General features: G+C 36.8%; 2 protein-coding genes across 2 annotated transcripts in view; both read right to left on the bottom strand.

The window, feature by feature from the left end:
* Nucleotides 1-302: 302 nt before the first annotated feature.
* Nucleotides 303-15,603, bottom strand: LOC133050542 (disintegrin and metalloproteinase domain-containing protein 5-like). Its single transcript, XM_061134785.1, has 7 exons — nt 15,541-15,603; nt 14,516-14,595; nt 4,858-4,913; nt 2,291-2,369; nt 1,944-2,020; nt 446-620; nt 303-317 (listed from the first exon to the last, which is right to left on the bottom strand). Exons 1-7 carry the CDS (start codon nt 15,593-15,595, stop codon nt 303-305), a joined length of 537 nt encoding a protein of 178 aa, XP_060990768.1. The 5' UTR covers nt 15,596-15,603.
* Nucleotides 15,604-22,275: 6,672 nt separating this feature from the next.
* The window catches only part of LOC133050380 (disintegrin and metalloproteinase domain-containing protein 32-like), a 145,849-nt gene continuing 144,298 nt past the window's right edge, over nt 22,276-23,826 (bottom strand). The window contains exon 23 of the mRNA XM_061134531.1: nt 22,276-22,520. Within this exon, the coding sequence (XP_060990514.1) occupies nt 22,511-22,520 (10 nt within the window). The 3' untranslated portion in view covers nt 22,276-22,510. The remainder of the gene's footprint in view (nt 22,521-23,826) is intronic.

Here is a 23,826-nt window from a genome sequence, read left to right as displayed (position 1 = left end):
GGTCTTTGTGGAGGAAGAATTCATCAGCTTGCTTTACACATACCTTATGCAAGCCACTAACTATTACTACTCATTTCTGAATTCTCACATAACAAAGACTCATTTAGAAATTCAGATCACATATTCACTCAAATTACGAGAATAATTCAGGAAAAGGAAGAATTTACATTAATTATCCAAATGTCCACATATGAAAATTAGCTTTTTGGTTTATTTATTCTTATATTCACATATCTGTTTCCAAAATCAATTACCTAAGTTTTTGCTAAACTTTCATCTAACAAGAAGCATAGCAAAAAATTTCATTCTGCATCTATCTGAAAATCATGAAATGCCATCAGGAAAAAGGAAAATAAAATTTACAAGTCACCAAATTTTGCTCTGCAAGTATTTTTCATTTTATAATATTACACAGAATATATTATAATAAGGAGTCCACACTTACTTCTGAACTTTTTCTGACTTTATACTGTGAGCTCTCATAGCTGTAAGTGTCATTTTTCAGTAACAGAGGGATAGGATTTATATCACTTTTTTCTTCATAAATCATGTGCATGAATCCTGATACAGACTCAACTGGTTCAACTGCATATGAGATGTTTTTAAACTGCAGTGTTCCCCTGAATGGTAAAATAATCAAAACAAATCTGAAATTATTCTACTGGAACTGTAATTCTAATAAGAAATGTTGGCCAAAAAAACAATTTTTTTTTTACATTTAAAGTCACCTTGGTTTTTCTATTTATCTCTTTATTCTTTGAGGTATTATTCTAGAACTGGACAGTAATAACACAGTATATGTCTGGCTTTTTATTACAAATATTCCAATAGAAATATTTTTATTATCTTAAAAGAAATTAGTGTTAATGGCATGCATCTGTCAACTTAAAAAAAAATGCACAATGAGAGAGCTGCAAGGTAAGTTTTATTTGGGAGCAAAATGAGGACTGCAGCCCAGGTGATAGTACCTCAGATAGCTCTAACTGTTCCAAAGAGGTAGCGGGGAAGGAGAGTTTATAAGTGATTTTTGTGAAGGTGGTGTACATGCGATCAAGCATGTATTTTTTGTAGAAAGTTTCTGCTAGTCTCGGAAGCTTCTGCTAGCCACAGGAAATAGTCATCACCATGAAGGATTTTATTGCTTTTCTAGCTATGAGGAAAGACAAGAATTGGGCTCATAAAATCAGCTCCTGAGAATATCTAACTACCTAAAGACCTGTTCTGCCAGTCTTCACAGAGCACAGAGTGCCTCATTTCTGCTCTCAACCCTGAACTTCACTCCTTCAGGGGGTACAAATTCAGCAGGAGCATACAATTTAATCCTTGTTGAGGCAGATGGCAAGGGCCAATATGTAGGCACATCTACACACACCTATGACACATCTATGTGTTTAAACAGGTTAAGATCTCTACCTAGGGTGTTGATGTTCTAACCAAGATTTTAGCCATAGGCACTCTTTTCCTTAGTTTAGATTCCTTTCTTCTCTTTGAAATCCCTATATCTCCCCTGACACTTCATGTTCTAAATCATTTGTGTGGCTGAGTTAAAGGTGCTATCTGCCTGAGAATGACTGTGAGCAGAGCCAAAGTATCGGTCAGACTCAGGCATTCCACACTGTCAGTCATTCTAGGAAATTAAGACAACTGTAAAAACATAAAGAACTTGAGAAAACTAGTATGGAGAGACCCAATCAACACCACCTATACTCAAGATTGCTCTAAGCCTCAAGCAGCATAGCCTGTTAGAATCAACATGTAGACTCCCATCTGGAATGGATACTACCAGGGTGACTAACTTTATTGTATCAGTAATTCTGGTTCACTCCTTAGGAAATTGAAATAATAAAGGTGACTTTAGAACTAGAGAAAGTACTGGAGGATAAATATTACAGTTTAGCAAGATCTAATACTGGCAAAAGGAGTATCTCTAAATGGGCTACAACCTGAGTCCTGAACAAATGTTGAGTGATACAAGAGAATTTGGAAAACCTGCAACATATCCATGATAACTGCAATCCATCTGAGAAAAAAGAAAACACAGGAAAAAAAAGGTTAACTTCTTTTTTAAATGGACATTCCAGATACCTCATTTGTAATTTTTACTTCCACTACCTTAGTACTTTAATATGAATGGCCATGACCCAATGAGTTGTGCCAGGCAGAAATAAGAACTCGTTCAGGTTATTTAATTTCACTGAATGTGTGAAATAACATTCCAGTTATTTCATAATATTTATCTTTTAAGGAAATTCAGAATAAGAAATCTGTAACAAAGAAACCTAAGTCTTACCTGAGCTGACAAAGGCTGATGATGTTGGATGTCATTTTTGTCATAAAAGTAAACAACAGACGCTGAAGATAAAAACGACCTAGGCAGAAATCACAAAAACATGGTCAAATTGCAAACAGAAAACATAGAAAACTTATTCTTCATAATACATATTTTATTTTTAAAGGAAGAATTTAAAGTAGTGCCAATTATCTTGGCATATCTTATTGCCCAGATTCTGGTCATTTAAATAAGTTTGGGGCAGAGGGAGGTATTTTAACTACAGTGACATAATACAAAAATGCACGATAATGAACAACTCAAACTGCTAGAAATATCAAACAGTGAAATAAGACAGGTCTCGATTTTCAGCATAGAACTTTCAAATCCTTGTCATTATTGCTCATTAATTCTAGGTTTCAAACTTGAATCTCAAAATTAAAATGTAGGGTTAGGCCAAAATTTTGAAAGATTTTCTTAGCATCACTACAAAATTCACATTCACTAACATTAACTAACCTTAACTGTGGTGTTGGAGAAGACTCTTGAGAGTCCCCTGGACTGCAAGGAGATCCAACCAGTCAATTCTAAAGGAAATCAGTCCTGAACATTCATTGGAAGGACTGATGCTGAAGCTGAAGCTCCAATACTTTGGTCACCTGATGCGAAGAACTGACTCATTGGAAAAGACCCTGATGCTGGGAAAGACTGAAGGCAGGAGGAGAAGGGGACGACAGGAGAGGAGATGGTTGAATGGCATCACCGACTCGATGGACATGAGTTTGAGCAAGCTCCAGGAGTTGGTGATGGACAGGGAAGGCTGGCGTGCTGCAGTCTATGGGGTCACAGAGTCAGACACAACTGAGCAACTGAACTGAACTGAACTGAACCTTAACTGAGTACCAAGTTCTTCTCAATAACACTGGTCAGAATTTTCTTTCGTTCTCCTCAGTAATTATACAAAAACTTGACATCGTTCTGCCAATCGTCTCAGTAACTTCCATGTCACCTCACTGTCAGATCCCCTGTACCCTACCTTACTCCTTATCTTTGAGAATGATTGCTTCTTTTGTTCAAAGCAAACCCTCACACCTGTACTATGCATCTTATTCTGTGCCATGTATTGAAGATACATCACTTTATTAGTACTGTAATTTCAAGCTCTTCCTCTCTACTGTTTTTATCTTAATACTACTGAAAAGTTTACTGTCAAGTCATTATCATCCTGAATAACTGTCCCTCAGCTTCTGTGTCTTCCTTTCGCTATTCCCTACATATTTTCAATTCTCAATAGATTTTATCAAAAGAGTAGTCTACACACAGTTTCTCCACTTAGTCAATTGTTACTCACCCTTAACTGCTCTAGAAAAGATCCAGAATGTCAAATCCAAAAGACAATTTTAAAACAACCATTGAACTGGACTTCTAGTATCATTTTTAAAACTGTGGCCACTTTGTCTATTCACTTAATTTAAATCATACATCACTCATGCTTCTCTTCCTACCTCCCTGACCCTTCTAGCTTGATCTCTTTTGGCAGAACCAAAAAGAGAAATACTGGTCTTTCCCAAGATTCCATCTTTAGCCACCTGTATGTTTGTAAGCACTCTGTAAGTTCTAATTTGTTTTTAATTACTGCTAAATCTATATTGCCAATCTCTCCTTAGAGATTCAAATTCTTACATTTGTATACCTAATGGAAAAAAAGCCACTTGAATATCTTATAAGCAATGCAAACTAAACTCACCCCTCAGATAAATATCTCCTTCATTAATACCCCTCATTTTATTACACTATAACCCACCAATTTTAAGCAACAACTAAATTATCCAAAACTCCTCACTGTTTTCCAATCATCCTAACAAATCTGTCCTCAAGATCTACTGAATTTTTCTTTCCAGTGCAATGATCACTGTTCAAGGTACTATCATCATGCACTTAAACTATTAGATAATCATACAATTAGACATTCCACTTCCATTTTTACCCCCTCAAAAACAGCCTATGAGACTCAATGGACCTATATAAGTATGTGTTTAAAAATATTTATGGCTTCTAATATCCTTACCATGGCATTACAGATCTTCTACAATCTGGCTCCTGCCCACTTTTCCAAAATCTTTTACTTTTATCCTCAAAAAAGATGTCATTCAGTCATTCTCACACTGAAGTTCTGCACACCACAAAATCTACTCTGTATCAACCTGCAGATGATTTCCTCAAAACAGAATACCCCCCAACACTACCCCACTTCTTTTAGAACTAAGTATCTTTCCTCAAGTCATCTCTTTGCGAAAAGCCTTCCCTGATTTCCAAAGAATACTATTTATACATTTATCACAATATTGCATTATAAAACAATTCTTCATTTATCTATTGAGGTGTCTGAATACATCTTTATTACAAATTATTTAACTAAGACTACTGTTTCATTGCCTTTTGTGTGCTTAGGACTTTACCCAAAAACTGATATATAATAGGTATCAAATGTATACACATATCTAATAAACATTTGAATTAAAATGATTCTATGCATAAAACCAATACACCAAAAAATTAAAATATTAAAAGATAAAATAATTACTTACTGCTTTGTAAGATGGAGAAAATATGGATTTCCTCCTATTGTAATGACATAAGCCACCTGTACATGAGCATCCAAAAAAAAAATCAATAATAACACTTACAAAAATGATGCTAAATAATGTTTTCTCTAAGTTATCCTTTTAAGATTGACAAAATTAATAATAATACATAACTATTGTATGTGCTTCCCTTGCCATGTGGATATTCAAATCTTCAGAATTCTGAATTGAGAACTACATGGGAGCATTCCCACATGTCTGCTATTCACCATTACTGACATATCTGAGGGATAAGCTTGCTGATAATCATCTATTGTCTAAGACACACACCGTCAACTCACCATGCCCAAGATAAATGCCAAGATGCCCACCTCACTTGAGAGAAACCATTTCTTGCTCACTCCCAGCCCTCCTAGAAAGTAAATTTTCCTGCTCGTTGGAACAGACACTTCCAAAAGTCAGAACTACAAGAAATGTATTACACCTGTGGCAAGATAACACAACAAGTACCATTGCACTTGGCTTATCAAATGCAAGCAACGAAATTCCTCTGGAAGAGAATGAAGGAGAGAACAGAGGAAGATCACAGACATGCCTAGAGAACCCTCTAGAAGATAACAGAAAATATAAAATTCATTAAATTGTTTATTTGGTTAATTTTTAAAAATTATTTTAGCAAGAGAAATAGCCATTTAAAAGTTTTTAGTTCTTCAACTTTCTATTATAACAAAACAAGATTCTCTGCAATAGACAAATGCTCTGTGAAGAATCACTTGAATGGCACTCTGGAAAGAAGTCTGAATGGAGTCTAGAGGGGACCTGAAAATTGTGCCCTCTAAAAATGCCTTGCTATTAAATAAATATGATGAAAAGAAAGGGGAAAAACAACAACAAAATTAGGATGCAATTAATAAGAAATGTACAAAACTGACAGGAAGAAAAATTCCAAAAGACATCATCCAGAGCTTCTACAAACTTTTATACACAAATCCAACTGTTTGGGTTCAATTGTTTTCTCCCTCCATCCAAATTTACATGTGAATTCCTAACTTTAGAATGTGACCTTATTCAGAGACAAGGCCTCTACAGAAGTAATCAAGTTAAGGAGAGGCCATTAGTGTGGCCCTAATCAGGCAATGGCACCCCACTCCAGTACTCTTGCCTGGAAAATCCCATGGACGGAGGAGCCTGGTAGGCTGCAGTCCATGGGGTCACAGAGTCAGACACGACTGAGTGACTTCACTTTCGCTTTTCACTTTCATGCATTGGAGAAGGAAATGGCAACCCACTCCAGTGTTCTTGCCTGGAGAATCCCAGAGACGGCGGAGCCTGGTGGGCTGCCGTCTATGGGGTTGCACAGAGTCGGACACGACTGAAGTGACTTAGCAGCAGCAGTAGCAATCCAATGTAAGTGGTATCCATCTGAAAAAAGGAAATTTGGACACACCTACACAATGGGAGAATCTCTGATCTCTATAAGCTAATGGCAGAGGCTCGGAACAGATCTGTCCCTCATAGTACTCAAAAAGAACCAATGCTGCCAACATCTTGATCTTGGACTTTTAGCCTCCAAAACTATGAGACAATAAGTTTCTGTCACTTAAGACACATTGTTTGTGTTTCTTTGTTATAGGGGCCTTTGCAAACAAATACACCAACTTTCCCTTAAAAAAAAAAAGATAACAAATGCTAAAAAACAGGATCAAATTTAAAACAAATAAAAAATAGAGAATAACAACAAGCCCACAAGTAATACCTATTAAATAACTGATTAAAATGAGAACATGGAGAATTTCGATAGAAGTGTAGAATCTGTAATAAAGAAACAAATTAAAATTGTACAGCAGAAAAAAACAGTATCTGTTATTAAAAATTCAATGAAAGGGTATAAAAGCAGATTAGACTTAGCAGGGGTTAAGATTGGTGACAGGAATACAGGTCAGGAGAAAATATCCATGTTGAAACACAGACAGAAAAACGCAAAGAAGAAAACAAAAGAAATGTGACCAGTTAAAAATGTCTAACACTCATGTACTTCCCTCGTGATTCAGACTGTAAAGCGTCTGCCTACAATGCGGGAGACCTAGGTTTGATTCCTGGGTCAGGAAGATCCCCTGGAGAAGAAAATGGCAACCCACTCCAATACTCTTGCCTGGAAAATCCCATGGATGGAGGAGCCTGGTAGGCTACAGTCCATAGGGTCGCAAAGACTCAGACACTGAAAAGACAGCCCTCAGATTGGGAGAAAATAATAGCAAATGAAGAAACAGACCAAGGATTAATCTCAAAAATATACAAGCAACTCCTGCAGCTCAATTCCAGAAAAATAAATGACCCAATCAAAAAATGGGCCAAAGAACTAAACAGACATTTCTCCAAAGAAGACATACAGATGGCTAACAAACACATGAAAAGATGCTCAACATCACTCATTATTAGAGAAATGCAAATCAAAACCACAATGAGGTACCATTACACGCCAGTCAGGATGGCTGCTATCCAGAAGTCTACAAGCAATAAATGCTGGAGAGGGTGTGGAGAAAAGGGAACCCTCTTACACTGTTGGTGGGAATGCAAACTAGTACAGCCGCTATGGAAAACAGTGTGGAGATTTCTTAAAAAACTGGAAATAGAACTGCCATATGACCCAGCAATCCCACTTCTGGGCATACACACTGAGGAAACCAGATCTGAAAGAGACACGTGCACCCCAATGTTCATCGCAGCACTGTTTAGGACATAGGCAGGACATGGAAGCAACCTAGATGCCCATCAGCAGATGAATGGATAAGGAAGCTGTGGTACATATACACCATGGAATATTACTCAGCCATTAAAAAGAATTCATTTGAACCAGTCCTAATGAGATGGATGAAGCTGGAGCCCCTTATACAGAGTGAAGTAAGCCAGAAAGATAAAGAACATTACAGCATACTAACACATATATATGGAATTTAGAAAGATGGTAACGATAACCCTATATGCAAAACAGAAAAAGAGACACAGAAATACAGAACAGACTTTTGAACTCTGTGGGAGAATGTGAGGGTGGGATATTTCAAAAGAACAGCATGTATACTATCTATGGTGAAACAGATCACCAGCCCAGGTGGGATGCATGAGACAAGTGCTCCGGCCTGGTGCACTGGGAAGACCCAGAGGAATCGGGTGGAGAGGGAGGTGGGAGCAGGGATCGGGATGGGGAATACGTGTAAATCCATGGCTGATTCATATCAATGTATGACAAAACCCACTGAAATGTTGTGAAGTAATTAGCCTCCAACTAATAAAAAAAAAAAAAGAAAAAAAAAAAGAAGACTCAGACACGACTGAGCGACTTCAATTCACTTCACTTCGCTTCAACACTCATGCAATTATAATCCAAAAAATAAGGAGAAAGGTAAGGCTAAAAAATAACATTTGGAAAATTCACGATTGACACTTTCAAAGCTTATGAGAGATAACAACTCACAGTGTCAAATTATTATATAATTCCAAAGCAAAATGAACACAAAGAAAGCAAACTTAGGCATGTCATACTCAAACATTTAAAACAAAGGAAAGAGAGAAAACACTCAAAATCAATAAGAGAAAAATGACACATTACGTTCAAAACAATTCTTAATAAATTGTGTGAATGACAGAAGGCAATGGAATGACCTCTTCAAAGTGTTGAAAAAAAAGTATGAATACCAGTACTAGCCTATATTAAAACTTGTAATAAAGCTACATTAATTAAGGCAGTAGAATATAGGACAATAGGAATAACAGTCCAACAGCACAGATGATAAAGGGATCAAGGCAACAAGTTGATATAATAATTGTAAATATATATGCACCCAACATGCTGCGGCTGCTAAGTCGCTTTAGTCGTGTCCGACTCTGCGCAATCCCATAGACACAGGAGTACATAAATACATAAAGCAAATATTAACAAACAACAAAGGAGAAATTGAGAGTAACACAACAACAATAGGGTTTTTAACCCTTCACTTACATCAATACACAGATAATAGAGACAAAAAATTAAAATTAATAAGGAAACACTGGCCTTAAATGACACACTATCAAATGAACTTGAGAGATTCTTACAGAAAATTCCATCCAAAAGAAAAATACACTCTTCAGGGGTACTAGAAGCATTTCCAGAATAGACCACATACTATGCCAAAAACAAGTCTCAGTAAATTTGAGAAAACTGAAATCACATCACTCATTTTTTCAGACCACAGAGGTCTGAGACTAGAAATCAGAACAAGAAAAAAAAACTGCAGAAAAACACTAGCATGTGGAGTCTTAACAATATGCTACTAAACAACTGATGTATTATAGCAGAAATCAAATAGCAAGTCAAAAAATACCTGGAGATAAATGAAAATGGAAACAAACTGATCAAAAATATGTGGGATATGGCAAAAGCAGTTCTAAAATTAGGGACATTTTTAGTAACACATCTTATCTCAGGAAACAAGAAAAATCTCAAATAAATAATCTAACCTTACACCAAAGGAACTATATAAAAAGAACAAACAACACCCAAAGTTAGTAGAAGGCAAGATATCAAAAAGATCAGAACAGAAATAAATGACATAGAGATTTTTAAATAAATCAATGAAACTAAGAGCTAGTTCTTCGAAAAGATAAAAATCACAAAACTTTTAGCAAGACTCATCAAGAAAAACAAGAGCCAAAATAAAAGCAGAAATAAAAAAAAGTTCTAACAAACACTCCAGAGCTACAGAAAATCATGAGAGTACTGAGAAGAATTATACACCGGTAAAATGGACAATTCAGAAGAAATGGATAAATTACTAAAAATGTACAATCCCTCAAGACTAAATCAATAAGAAATAAAAAATATGAATAGGCTGTAATGAACTGAATCAGTAATTTAAATAAACTCCAAACAAACAAAAGTCCAGGACCAGATGGCTTTATAGGTGAAGCCTACAAAACATTACAAAAGGAGTTAACACCTATCCTTCTCAAAGCACTCCCAAATATTAAAGAGAAAGGAACACTATCTTATTCAGTGAGGTATCAGCCTGATACCAAAACCAGACAAAGACAACACAAAAAAGAAAACTATAGAACAATATCATTGACGAACATAGATGCAAAAATCCTCAACAAAATATTAGCAAAACAAATTAAACAATATATTTAAAAAATCCATACACCAAGTGGGATTTATTCCAAAGGTGCAAGGATATTTCAATATCTGTAAGTCAAATATTGTGATATATCATAATAACAAATTCAAGAGTTAAAATATTGTGAAATGCAGAAAAAGCTTTTAACAAAACCCAACATCACTATGACACCTCAACATAATAAAGTCCATGTCTGACAAGCCCATAGCTAATATACTCAATCATGAAAAACTGAAAGCTTTTCCTCTTAGATCAGGAACAAAACAAGGATCCTCACTTTCATCACTTTTATTTGGCATGGTACTGGAAGTCCTAGTGAAATTAATCAGACAAAAAATAAGTAAAAGGAAATAAAAATGGCAAAAGTACAACTGTCACTGTATCATGTAACATGATATTATATATAGAACATCCTAAAGAGGCTACCAAAAAACTATTAGAAGTAATAAATGAATTCAGCAAAGTTGCAAGAAAAAAAACTAATATACAGAAATCTGTTGCATTTCTATACACTGACGAACTATCAGGAATAAAAATTAAGAAAACAATCCAATTTACCACTGCAACAAAAAGAATAAAATACCAAGGAATAAATCTAACCAAGCTGGTAAAAAACCTGTACTCAGAAAACTATAAGACACTCATGAGAGAAACTAAACAGATGGAAAGACGATATAAAAAGATGGAAAGAAACTGTGTACATAGATTATAGGAATTAATATTGTTAAAATGACCATATTACCCCAAGCAATCTACAGACTTAATGCAATCCCTTATCAAAATACCAATGCCATTTTTCACAGAACTAAAATAAATAATTTTAAAATGTTTATGGAACCACAAAAGACCTGAATAACCAAAACAATCTTGAGAAAGAAAAACAAGGCAGGTGATGTCACACTCCCTGTTTTCAAACTATACTACACAACTACAAAATGGTATGTTTTCAAATGGTATGATTTCAAAAGGGTATGTTACTAGTACAAATATAGACACAGAGATTAAAAAAAGAGAACACCGAGCCTAGTAATAAGCCCACACGCACATGGTCAAGTAATGTATGACAAAGAAGGCAGGAATATACAATAGGAAAAAGACAGCCTCTTCAGTAAATTGTGGTGGGAAAACTGGACAACCACATGGAAAAGAATCAAACTGGACCTCTTTCTCACACCATATACAAAAATAAATTGAAAAATCAATTAAAGACTTAAATGTAAGACCTAAAGCTATAAAACTCCCAGAAGAAAACAGAGGCAGTATGCTCATTGACAGTGGTCTTAGCAATATTTTTTTAAATATCTCCTCAGGAGACCAGGGGGGAACAAAATGAACAAACAGGACTATATCAAACTAAAAAGCTTTTCACAGTGCAGGAAACTACTACTAACAAAATGAAAAAGCCTATTGAACAGGAGAAAATATTCACAAAAATCATATATGATAAAGGACCAGTATTCAAAATAGAAAAAGAACTTATACAACTCAACATCTGAAAAGCAAACAACACATTTAAAAAATGGGCAGAATATATGAATAGATATTTCTTCAAAGAAGACATACAGATGGCCAACAGGCACATGAAAAAATCTTCAACATTACTAATCATCAGGAAATGCTAACCAAAACCATGAGATATCACCTCATACTTATGATCAAAAAGACAAGAGATAACAGTGTGAGAGGATGTGGATAAAAGAGAACCCTCATACAATGTTGGTTGGAATGTAAACTGGTGCAGCCACTATGTAAAATACTATAGAGGGTCCTCAAAAATTTTTAAAGACAGAACTACCATCAGTTCAGTTCAGTTCAGTCGCTCAGTCATGTCCGACTCTTTGCGACCCCACAAATCTACCATAGGGTCTAGAAATTTCACTTCTGAGTTTTTTCCTGAAGAAAACAAAAACTCTAATTCAAAAAGATACATGCAACCTATGTTCACTGCAATTATTTACAATAGCCAAGATATGGAAGCAATTTAAGTGCCCATCAGTAGATGAATAGATGAAGATATGGTTTTATACACAAAATAGTATTACGCAAAAAGTGAAAACTTGCCATTTACAACACGGATGGACCTACAACACAGTACTAAGCTAAGTGAAATAAGTCAGACAGAGAAAGACAAGTACCATCTGACTTCTCTTATATGTGGAATATGAAAAACAAAACAAATGAACCAACATAAGCTGAGAGACCCACAGATACAGAGAACAAACAGGTAGCTGCCATAGGGAAGAGGGTTAGGGGGGTGAATGAGATAGGTGAGGGAAATAAACAGATACAAACTTTCAGTTACAAAATAAGTGAGTTACAAGTATGAAATGTACAGTCTGGGGAATATTGTCAATAATATTGTAATGACTTTGTACAGTGATAGATGGTAACTAGGTTTATCAAGGTGATCATTTTGTAATGTACAGAAATACTGAATTACTATGTTTTGCACCCAGAAATAACATAATGCTGCAGATAATTATTCTTCAATTTTTAAAATTAACTATAAAATTAAATCTTTATAGACAGAAACTGAGGGGGAAAAGGTGGAAAAAATTTATCATTTGGCCAAAATCTTAAGTTGTGTGACTACCATTAGAGATCATTTTTATCACCAGGTACAATCAGAAAATCAGCCAGTTAACAACAACCACACTCAAATAACTAGCTTCTGAAAGTTTGCAAATCAATGACAACCCCAAGTTTCTAAAAGTCAGCCAATTAGTGACAGTCACAGCTTCTAGACAGGAGTCAGTAAGTGCTTCAATCCACTGATGAGGATTCTGAAAGTAAGACCAACAAGTAGTCTACCTCAACTAAATGCACCAACACAACTGAAAGCCTGTCTATACCTAAACACTCTCCTTTCTGAAAGCCCATGGGTCCCTAAACACTAGACTTCCCAAAACCTTATATAAGATTAGCTGGCTTTCTTCAGAAAGACTGGGTTTACAACTGGCCCTTACAAGCAAATTGTAAGGTCATTATTTGTTTTGAGTAACATATCAAGTTCAATTTATAGTTTGTTCACAAAGTCACAGTCTTTTCAACAGTTCAGCTCTTTTATGATTAGTTATGAGTTTAGACATCTGACAGTTTCACTGACACAGCTGCAAGATTTTCAATTCAATATTTTCAATTCTTTAAATGTTTTTAAACTGTTATCTACATTTTTATTTCCGTATATTTAAATCCCAAAATGACAAAGCACAAGTGCAAATCTTGTAATGAATATTTTGAACAGGAGAAATTTCTCAACTGAAGAAAAGTTCCTTTTTGAAGTTTTTTGTGTGGTTTGCAATTGTTCACTAAACATCAAACTTGGTGGAAAGTCAAATATAAGCCTGCATATACTAATGGCTAAGCAAAAGAAATAAATGATTTTCTCATACAATACCAAAGAAGGTGATATAACAAATTTGGGGGATTAAGAAAAATTCAGAGGAAGAAGATATAAGAAATTGTAGCAGGCACCATAATAGTTTTTCACACTGTGTATCATCAGTCTTTCTGCCCAAATGATTAGTCATTTAGATGCACAACTACCATAAGTATTTATTTCAAAATTGTAAGCAAATTTCCAAGTGCCAGGTTAAAATCCACTGCAACAATTAAAGAATGAAACAGCTCCCTTTGCAATTACAGAAACATGAAAGATGGACATGTGTCACCTTGTTGGAGCACAGCCATAGGTGCAAGTAATCACTATGCAGAAAAGAAAATATTCCTTTGTTTTTGCATAGTATTTTTCTAGTAAAACAAAAAAGAGCCTTGCTCACAAGGTTTTGCAAGTAAAATCCCTTCCAGATGAGACTTAGACAACAGGAAACTTTTGCAGAGATTCTCTTACTGAGTTGAATCAATAAATAAAATACACGGCTTTGGGTGGAGATAATAGTGATGACATGTTTAAGATCATTTAACAATCAAAGTGGAATATAACTATGGTTCAGGCATCCCAAATGGAGTCGGGTGACCACCAGTGGGTGGGGTTTCAGACAAATTCTTGCATCACTGAGAATTTGAATTTTTTGAACTGTATCAAACTCAAGGGCACCACCACTCATTTTCAAAACCGTATCTGCTAGCAGCTGCTGGATGCAACCCTGTAGTTTTACAGGCCCCCTCTCTTTTTCCCAGCTATGTAATCATTTCAAACTCCAACCCCAATTCTTGCTTAATGGACACCCTTACTTCTTGCCAGCTCCAATCCTAATTCTTAACAATTTATGTAACCTAGTAGCTTTCTTCCACCATTTTGTAGTCTGGTGGAACATATTTCAGGTGCTTCTTGGATCAGTGTCTCCCAGGCTGCAGTCCTAACAAACCCCAAATAAATGCACTTTTTTTTTTTTGCCTCCTTGTGAATGTTCCTCCTTGTGAACCTGGTCTGAGCACTCAGCTCTGCCTCCAAGAACTGAATTACTGCCCAACATCAGCAGCTATGGTCTTGATACTAAAAGCAATTTCACACAATTTAAGAAATAAAAATATTATTTCCCAATTACGTTATTTTCTGGATCTTTGATTGCCTCAGACGTTGAAATCTTTTCAGGAATTGTGGTCTGCAGAAACTTTTTATGAAGATCTAAAAGAAAAACAAGCAAAGTTATTCTGATACTTGTAATCTGACATTTTCATTTCTAAATCCAATTCTTCATGTGTTTTTCTACATTACCAACTTTTTTGTGTGTAATATATGCATCTGCTTTCCCTTTCTGCTCTCTTTTGGTCCTTCTTACCCATACATTTTTTAACCCTTTATAATCTTAAGGTTTCATTCTCTCTCTTTTCCTATCTGCAGGCAGGCAGTTTGACTAAGTAACAGTAACAAACTACACTGAGGCAAGAGACATGAAACTCTAATACTTTGGCCACCTCAGGCAAAGAGCTGACTTATTGGAAAAGACCCTGATGCTGGGAAGGATTGGGGGCAGGAGGAGAAGGGGACGACAGAGGATGAGATGGTTGGATGGCATCACCGACTCGATGGACATGGGTTTGAGTAAACTCCAGGAACTGGTGATGGACAGGGAGGCCTGGCGTGCTGCGATTCATGGAGTCACAAACAGTCGGACACGACTGAGCGACTGAACTGAACCGAAGTGAACTGAAGAGACATGGAAATTAAAAAAGTGGACTGCATCAAGAAACTGGGACCATTTGCAGGGCGGGGGGAAAGATACAGAATATTGAATACAAAGGTGATCTGCAATTTTCCACGGAGAGGGTGGAAGACTGCAGTTACCAATGAGGAACTCATTGATAAACGGCTTCTTCATGGCGGTGCAATTATTTCTAGAAGAACAGAATTCTGAATGTCAAAAAGACCACATCTTTCATTTTTGTCCATTTTACAGACAAGGAAACCACCCAGAGAAATGAAAAGATTTTCCGCGCCAACGCTGTCTCTGCCTCCTTGGCTGCAGACCTCGAGGGCAAGCGTCAAGAAGGGGTGGAAGGGAGTCTGGGGCCGGACCCTGGACCGACAAGGGCAGCCCTCCAACCAGAGAAGGCGAGGTTCTGGACTTACTGGGGCCTCCGTGCAGTCCCCTGAGGACGGTGAGAAGCCCTAGAAGAAGGAACATGGCTCCGCTGACCTGGAGCCACACTGGCCCAACAGTGACGGTTGAGGCGTTGCAGCGAATGGGGGCGTTGCGGCGAATGCGGGCCCAGCGCCGGTGGGAGACGCCGACCGCGCGCGAGGAAAAGGCTGGGGGTGCTCCTGGCTGCCTCCGCGAGGGCCAGCGGGCGCACCTAGCGTGGTGGGCAGCTGCGGCTGCGGAGAGAGCATCCGGTTTCTTGAGAAGGAAGGAAAAGCTGAGCAAGCTACAGTGCTCAGATGAGGCTGGTGGCGCCTGGTTTTGTTTGTATCTTCCACTTGGATTGACGGTTTTTGAAGTAGTTTCCAATTACAGTGAGGAGAAGGTGCAAAGGTAATGTATCATAATGCCATTTGCTAAAAATGGCTTTTCCTTACATCACCTGCTGCTGCTGCTGCTGCTGCTGCTAAGTCGCTTCAGTCGTGTCCGACTCTGTGCGACCCCATAGACGTCAGCCCACCCGGCTCTGCAGTCCCTGGGATTCTCCAGGCAGAACACTGGAGTGGGTTGCCGTTTCCTTCTCCAATGCCTGAAAGTGAAAAGTGAAAGTGAAGTCGCTCAGTCGTGTCCGACTCTTCGCGACCCAGTGGACTGCAGCCTACCAGGCTCTTCCATCCGCGGGATTTTCCAGGCAAGAGTACTGGAGTGGGTTGCCATAGCCTTCTCCGTTACATTACCTGGTGACTAGTAAATATCAGATAACCGCAGATATGCAGAAGACACCACCTTTATGGAAGAAAGTGAAGAAGAACTAAAGAGCCTCTTGATGAAAGTGGAAAGCTTCTTGATGAGAGTGAAAAAAATTGGCTGAAAGCTCAACATTCAGAAAACTAAGATCATGGCATCGGGTCCCATCACCTCATGTCAAATAGATGGGGAAATAGTGGAAACAGTGGCTGACTTTATTTTTTGGGCTCCAAAATCACTGCAGATGGTGATGGCAGCCATGAAATTAAAAAGATGCTTACTCCTTGGAAGGAAAGTTATGACCAACCTAGACAGCATATTAAAAAGCAGACACATTACGTTGTCAACAAAGGTACATCTAGTCAAGGCTATGGTTTTTCCAGTAGTCACGTATGGATGTGAGAGTTGGACTATAAAGAAAGCTGAGCACCAAAGAATTGATGCTTTTGAACTGTGGTGTAGGAGAAGACTCTTGAGAGTCCCCTGGACTGCAAGGAGATCCAACCAGTCCATCCTAAAGGAGATCAGTCCTGGGTGTTCATTGGAAGGACTGATGTTGAAGCTGAAACTCCAATACTTTGGCCATCTGATGTGAAGAGCTTGACTCATTGGGAAAGACCCTGATGTTGGGAAAGATTGAAGGCAGGAGGACAAGGGGTCAACAGAGGATGAGATGCTTAGATGGCATCACCGACTCGATGGACATGAGTTTGGGTAAACTCCGGGAGTTGGTGATGGACAGGGATGCCTGGCGTGCTGCGGTTCATGTGGTCGCAAAGAGTCAGACACGCCTGAGGGACTGAACTGAGCATTTAAAAAGCGTTCTGATATTTATTCAGTTCAGTTCAGTCGCTCAGTCGTGTTCAACTCTTTGCGACTCCATGGACTACAGCACGCCAGGCCTCCCTGTCCATCGCCAACTCCCGGAGTTTACTCAAACTCATGTCCATCGAGTCAGTGATGCCGCCTAACCATCTCCAGTCCTTCCAATGAACACCCAGGACTGATCTCCTTTAGGATGGACTGGTTAGATCTCCTTGCAGTCCAGGGGACTCTCAAGAGTCTTCTTCAATACCACAGTTCAAAAGCATCAATTCTTTGGTGCTCAGCTTTCTTTATGGTCCAATTCTCACATCCATGCATGACTACTGGAAAAACCATAGCTTTAACTAGACGGACCTTTGTTGGCAAAGTAATGTCTCTGCTTTTTTAATATGCTGTCTAGACTGGTCATAGATTTTCTTCCAAGGAGCAAGGATGACTGCAGTCACCATCTGCAGTGATTTTGGAGCCCCCCAAAATTGTCTGTCTCTGTTTCCATTGTTTCCTCATCTCTTTGCCATGAAGTGACTGGACCAGATGCCATGATCTTAATTTTCTGAATGTTGAATTTTAAGCCAGCTTTTTCACTCTCCTCTTTCACTTTCATCAAGAGGCTTTTCAAATGCTCAAGTTGACAGCAAGCAAAAGTTTCCTCCTAGTAGCAATAGTTACCCATCAGCAGGCAAATGTTATTTGCAAACACTGGTGCAAACACTGGGACTCGGGTAAGCCTCGTGGTTGGATAGCCATTGTGGGTGTGTGTGTGCTCAGTCTGTCCGTCTCAGTCCTACAGAACTCTTCGCGACCCCATGGACTGTAGCCAGCCAGGCTCCTCTGTCCATGGAAATTTTCCAGGCAAGAATACTGCAGTGGGTTGCCCTCTACTGGACAGCTATTGAAGGCAGAAGTCTCCTCCCCTCCACCCATACAATCTTTGTTCAAATAGAGACTTTTCAAAAAATCTTCTTTAATTTCTTTAATATCACAAGTTATTATTGCCACACTGTGCAGTCCTGTAGCCCCTAGTTTTTACTTTGTTAGCTCCTTTTACAGTACATTCTGCCTGTATTAGGAGCAAGAAGAGTTTGATCTCTTGAGGTCTATAAGCATCCTTTCTTTCACAGATCCTCGCCCATATCATACTAAATACACTAAAATATAGGCATACTTGATATTGACTATACATTTCCTTTAACAAATGTCAGAATCATGTTTATAAATTCACTTTGAAATTGCTTGGTTGTACTGAAAAACAAAGAGAAGTTATTAGCAGAATACAACACTAACAAATAATTCTTAAAAATAACCAAGTGGCAAGAAATAAAATCACAAGTGTTAGTATAAATAGTAGCATGGACACTTATTGCTCCAGTTGATGAACTCTCCCAGGAAAGAACAAGAAAGAATTTTATATATATATATAAATTTATATATTTATAAAATAAATATATATATTTATATATATATAAATGTATATAATTGACATATATATAAATTTATATATAAATATATATAAATGACATATATATATCTATATATATATGTCAAAACTAAAATTAAGAGATAAGGAGTAGAGAAGTGTTAGTAATAGTATTTTCCAGAAGGAGAAAAATTAAAATAACTAGAAGAAAATACTTAAAGGGATAATGGGAAAACTCTTTCTCTTAATTTGAAAAATAAGAGAATGGCTTTAGAAAGGACCCAAGTATTAAAAAGTTAAGAGAAAAGTGAAAGAAAAGGAGAGGACATTTGCAAAGTTTAATACCAACCAGGAATTACTATCTAGGATATCCAACATACCTGAGCACCCCCCCTACACACACACACACACACACACACACAGACAAAGGTATGGGAGGAGACAGAAGGGGACAACAAAATCCAGTAGCAATATAGGAAAATGTTATGAATACTTTTCTTCATAAAGCATGATAAGTAAATGCCTAAAAGGATATAAAGAGATCTTTAGTCTAAATAGTAATCACAATTGAGCAAATTAAAACAAAAATGATATATCACTTTCCATCCAATAAATTAGCAAAAATTAGGGTGGTGAATAGCACCAGGTGCAGGTAAGAATGAGGAGAAACATCAGACTTGGTTTGTAGGCATGTAAGCAGTAATAACCATTCCAGAGAACAATCTGGCAGTTTTCCAAGAAATACTTTTTTTAATATATTCTATGATTTACCAAGTCCAGTCCTGGGGATGACTTCTGGTAAAGGTTACACTAATGTGTAGTCTGATTCCTCACACAGAAAATAATTATAAATGCCTGGCAAAATACCTTTAAAAACCCAAAGGACCTGGAAAATGACCAAAGGCAGACACAAACTTGAAAAGAGTTTACTCTTAGAAGACTACCTTTACATCTAGTAAGAACTAAGAGTTTGTGTGGCTTTCTTGCCTGGTCATGTTCCACAACTACAACAGCTCAGGCAGGGGAAAACTGCATGCAGCCTCAACGGGAGCAGATCACATAGCATACGAGAAAATATTAATGTAAAGCAGGAGATGCTTGTTGTGGTTTCCATCTTCTTAAATTTAAGACTTGTTTTCTGACCTGTCTGGGGAATGTTGTATGTATAATCAAGAATGTGCATTCTTCTGCTTTGGGTGAAAAGTTCTGTAAATGCCTGTTGGGTCCACATTGTCTGTGGTGCTATTCAAGTGTGCTGTTTATTGATTTTTCTGTGTGTTTTACCTATTATTTAAAATGGGGTACTGAAATCTCCTACTATTATTGCATTGCTGTCAATTTCTTCTTTCAGATTTGTCAATACTTGTTTTACACACTAAGGTGCTCTGATTTTGAGTGTATGTATATTTACAATTGTTATATCTTTCTGTTGAATTTACCCTTTTATCATTCTGTCATAATCTTTTTTTTTTTTTTTGTCTCTAGAGGCAGTTTTTGATGTGAAGTCTGCTTCATCTGATTTAAATATAACCACTCCTTTCTTTTCGTTATCATTTGTGGGAAATACCTTTTTCTTCCTCTCACTTTCAGCCTATGGAGACCTTCAATCTAAAGTGAGCTTCCTGTAGATAGCATACCGTGGGAGTTTGCTTTCATTTTTAATCATTCAGCCACTCTGTATCTTTTCATTGAGAAGTTTAACCCACTTTCATTTAAAGTAATTATTGATAGAAAAGGATTGATTATTGTTATTTTATTAACAGTTTTGTATTTGTCTTGTAGTTCTTTTGTCACTCTCTTCTCTCGTTATAGCAAACCAAAAAGCTCTTCACAGCAAAGGATACAGTTAACAAATGAAAAAGAAACCTATGGAATGGGAAAAATACTTGCAAATCATATATTTGAGAAGGGGCTAATGACCAAAGTATATTTGGAATTCATGTAACTCAATAGCAAAAAAATTACAAATAGCCCACTTACAAAATGGGCAAAATGACCTGAATAGACATTTTTCTGAAGAAGACATATAATTACCAACAGATACATGAAAAAGTATTGAATATCACTAATTATCAGGGAAATACAAATAAAAACCACAACAAGATAAAGTCTTACAACTTTTAGAATGGATATTACCAAAAAGATAAACAGGACAAGTATTGTCAAGTGTGTGTGTGGAGAAATTGGAACTGTGGTATGCTGTGGAAGAAAGAATATAAACTGGTACAGCCATTAGGGAAAGCAGTATGGCAGTTCCTCAATAATTAAAAATAGAATACCATATGATCCAGCAGTCTTACCTCTGGGCATATATCAGGAGTAAATGAGGTCAGTATCTCAAAGAAATATATGCATACCCATGTTCTTTGCAGCATAGTTCACAATAGCCAAGATATGGAAATAACCTGTGTCCATAACAGACAAATGCATAAAGAAAACATGATATATTCATTCAGCTGTGAAAAAAAAGGAAATCTCACTCTACTCATTCCTGCCCTTTCTCAATCCTGCCATTTGTGACAACATGGATAAACACAGAGGACATTTGCTAAGTTAAATAAGACACTGAAAGATAAATACTGTATAATCTCATTTATATATGAGATTTCAAAAAGAATGTTAATAAGCTTTACTTGACATTTACATATTTGACAACTACAAAACATACATTTTTAGTGCACATGGAACATTCACCAAAATAGACCATAGAGTGGATCATAGCAAAACAATAGTTTCAGAGTATGAGAATTATGCAAGTATTTTCTCTGACCATGACTAAATTAAGAAAAGATGAAACTGAAAATATCCAAATATTTAGAAATGAAACAACATACTTCTAAGAAATCCATAATTCTGAGATCAAACTAACACATCAGAACTCATGAGATGTAGCTAAAGAGATTCATAGAGCAAATATGTATCTTTAAATGAATTAGAAAAGATTTAAAAACAATGAGCTAAACTTTCACCTCAAGAATCTAGGAAATGAGCAAATTTTAAGACATAAATCAATGAAACAGAAAACAAAGATGCATATGGTATAACCATAGTTAGGAATGAAAAAAGGGACATAACTTTAGCTCCTATAGACACTGTAAAGGATATTATGAACAACTTTATGTCGAAAGATTGACCATTAAATGAAATGGATAAGCTGCTTTAAAATTACCACTTCTGAAAAAAAACACAATAAATGGAAAGTCTAAATAGTTCTCTGGCAAAGATATTAAATCCATAATTTAAAATCTTCCCACAAAGAAAACTCCAGTTTCATTGATGAATTTTGCCAAATATTTATTGAAAAACTGAACAATACATAGTTTCAGAAAAAGGAAAATGAGAGATGTGTTTCCTAACTCAATTTATCAATCTTCGTATCAAACTCTGATAAGGCATTAATCTTTGCTCCTGAGACCAAAGCCCAAGCTGCCTGGGTCCTTCTGTCTTCCGGGATTCATCCTGCGGGTCACCCAACCCAGGGGCAGGAGAAAGGTGGCAGGCAGAATGTGAGGCCTGAGCAAGCACAGCTTCCCTTAGCCCTGGTTCTGCAGTTGTGGGCAGGGAGAGGGGGCAAACAGCTGCATTAACTGAGATCTGCATGCAGCCAGCCAAGTCCAGAGAGGAGGGCCAGGAGGAGGAACACAGGCCACACACAGATCCTTCCCTGAGTAACAGCAGTTGATGCAGATCCCCAGTCGCTCGGGGCCTAGGCAATAAACCCAAGTGGGTGGTGGGAAGAGCTGTGGAGAAGAGCTCAGGGAGTTGATGAGAGTTCAGACTGACTGTCTTCAGTCAAGGGCCCTGACATGGCAAAACTGTGCCTCGGGGTGGGAGAGGAAATAAAAACAGACGCTCCTGCAAATTGGTCCATCTTGGTTTATTGTTTTCTGTCAGCTGTGACCAGGGGAGAAAAGGTTGAATTTTCATTTCTCAGTGAGACCCCCAGTGATATCCATTGCCTTCTGAAGGAATTATGAGTTACTGTGGAAGAGAACAAAGACACATGTGCTTAGGTATTGATAAACAAGTAAATTACCTTCCACTGCAAAACATGCAGTTGGCATACTGCCAAGTGAAAAATTCATATGGCAAAAAAAAGAATTCTAGGAAGAAATTTTATATTTTGCTTATGAAATTACTTAACTGTGAGTAGCTTATTAACTAGCAATTGTGATTTCTGGAGAACCATCGTATTTAATAAGAAGTACTTGCAAATGAGAAAATCTAACATTTTTTCCACATGCAACGAACTGTCCTTGAATATAACAAGTTAAATCTTTGCATTGTTTTTAGAAGTGTAAATGCATATCAATTTTACTTTTTCCATATCTTGGAGCCAATCATTTTTTATTTTCTCATATTGTAAACAGTGTTTTGGTTTTGGCACTTGGAAACTCACAGGCCTTAGCATTTTGCCTATAGTACCTAGTGGATAAAGTGAGTGGCTTAATCATTAATTCATAAACTAATTTACATATCATATGTCTTATTAGAGTCAACTCTAATTTCATTTTATCCATAAGAGCAAGTTCCCAACAAATTTATAAGAACTTTATTAAACTGAAGAAAAAAGACTAAAAGTCTTTTAAAAATGATTTAAATACTGAGTAATCAAGGTTAGTAAAGATTAATGCTTTATTTTTGGTGAAGTACTTTACCAATTCACCAATAAATATTTAGGAATTAGTTGTGGATTATAAGTTTCATTTTAATTTAAAGCATATTTATTTTAAGAGATAGTTCCTAATATATTTGCCTACTATTAAGTGTTTCACTGCTTTTCTGTGATTTGAATCTAAATAAATTTAAGCTTGAAACAATACACTCTGAAAAAAATGGATTTTTATGGCAGTTTCTTCTTGTTTCCCTTCAAAATTGTAGTAAAAAAGGAAATATCTGCTACATTTTTTATACTCATTATTATCAAAAGTCAAAACCAAATTCTTGAACCTCTTTTCCACTTTTATATCCAGAGATTTCTTATTTCTGATCCCCCAACCAAAAGAATGAAAGAGTAAAAAAATAAGTTGAAAATAAATTAACTGAGTCTAATCAACAGAGAAAATAAAATAGGTAGTAAGATAGGGACAGAATTCAGTGATAAGAGAGGCATAAATTTACCCTTCTTATCCTTTACTACATCTGCTATTTTATATCTTCAAAACTTAAAGATTTTTCTTACTACTCTAACCACAAAACTCCCCTATTTTAGAAAGTGAAGTGTTAGTCATTCATTCATGTCTGACTCTGTCACCCCATGGACTGTAGCCTTCCAAGCTCCTCTGTC

This window comes from Dama dama, chromosome 32 (assembly GCF_033118175.1).
Source record: "Dama dama isolate Ldn47 chromosome 32, ASM3311817v1, whole genome shotgun sequence".
NCBI lineage: Eukaryota > Metazoa > Chordata > Mammalia > Artiodactyla > Cervidae > Dama > Dama dama.
The sequence above is the reverse complement of the archived record's forward strand: the minus strand, read 5'-3'. Positions and strand labels throughout refer to the sequence as shown.

Bases quoted from the DNA above. Each gene is read 5' to 3' on its own strand.
- LOC133050542 (XM_061134785.1), bottom strand. From the start codon at position 15,595: ATGTTCCTTCTTCTAGGGCTTCTCACCGTCCTCAGGGGACTGCACGGA. The intron at 2,370-4,857 runs GTAAGTAATTAT...ATTTCTGCCTAG, and splicing joins TTTCTCCATCTTACAAAGCA to GTCGTTTTTATCTTCAGCGT. The intron at 2,021-2,290 runs GTAAGACTTAGG...CTTTTTTCTCAG, and splicing joins ATCAGCCTTTGTCAGCTCAG to ATGGATTGCAGTTATCATGG.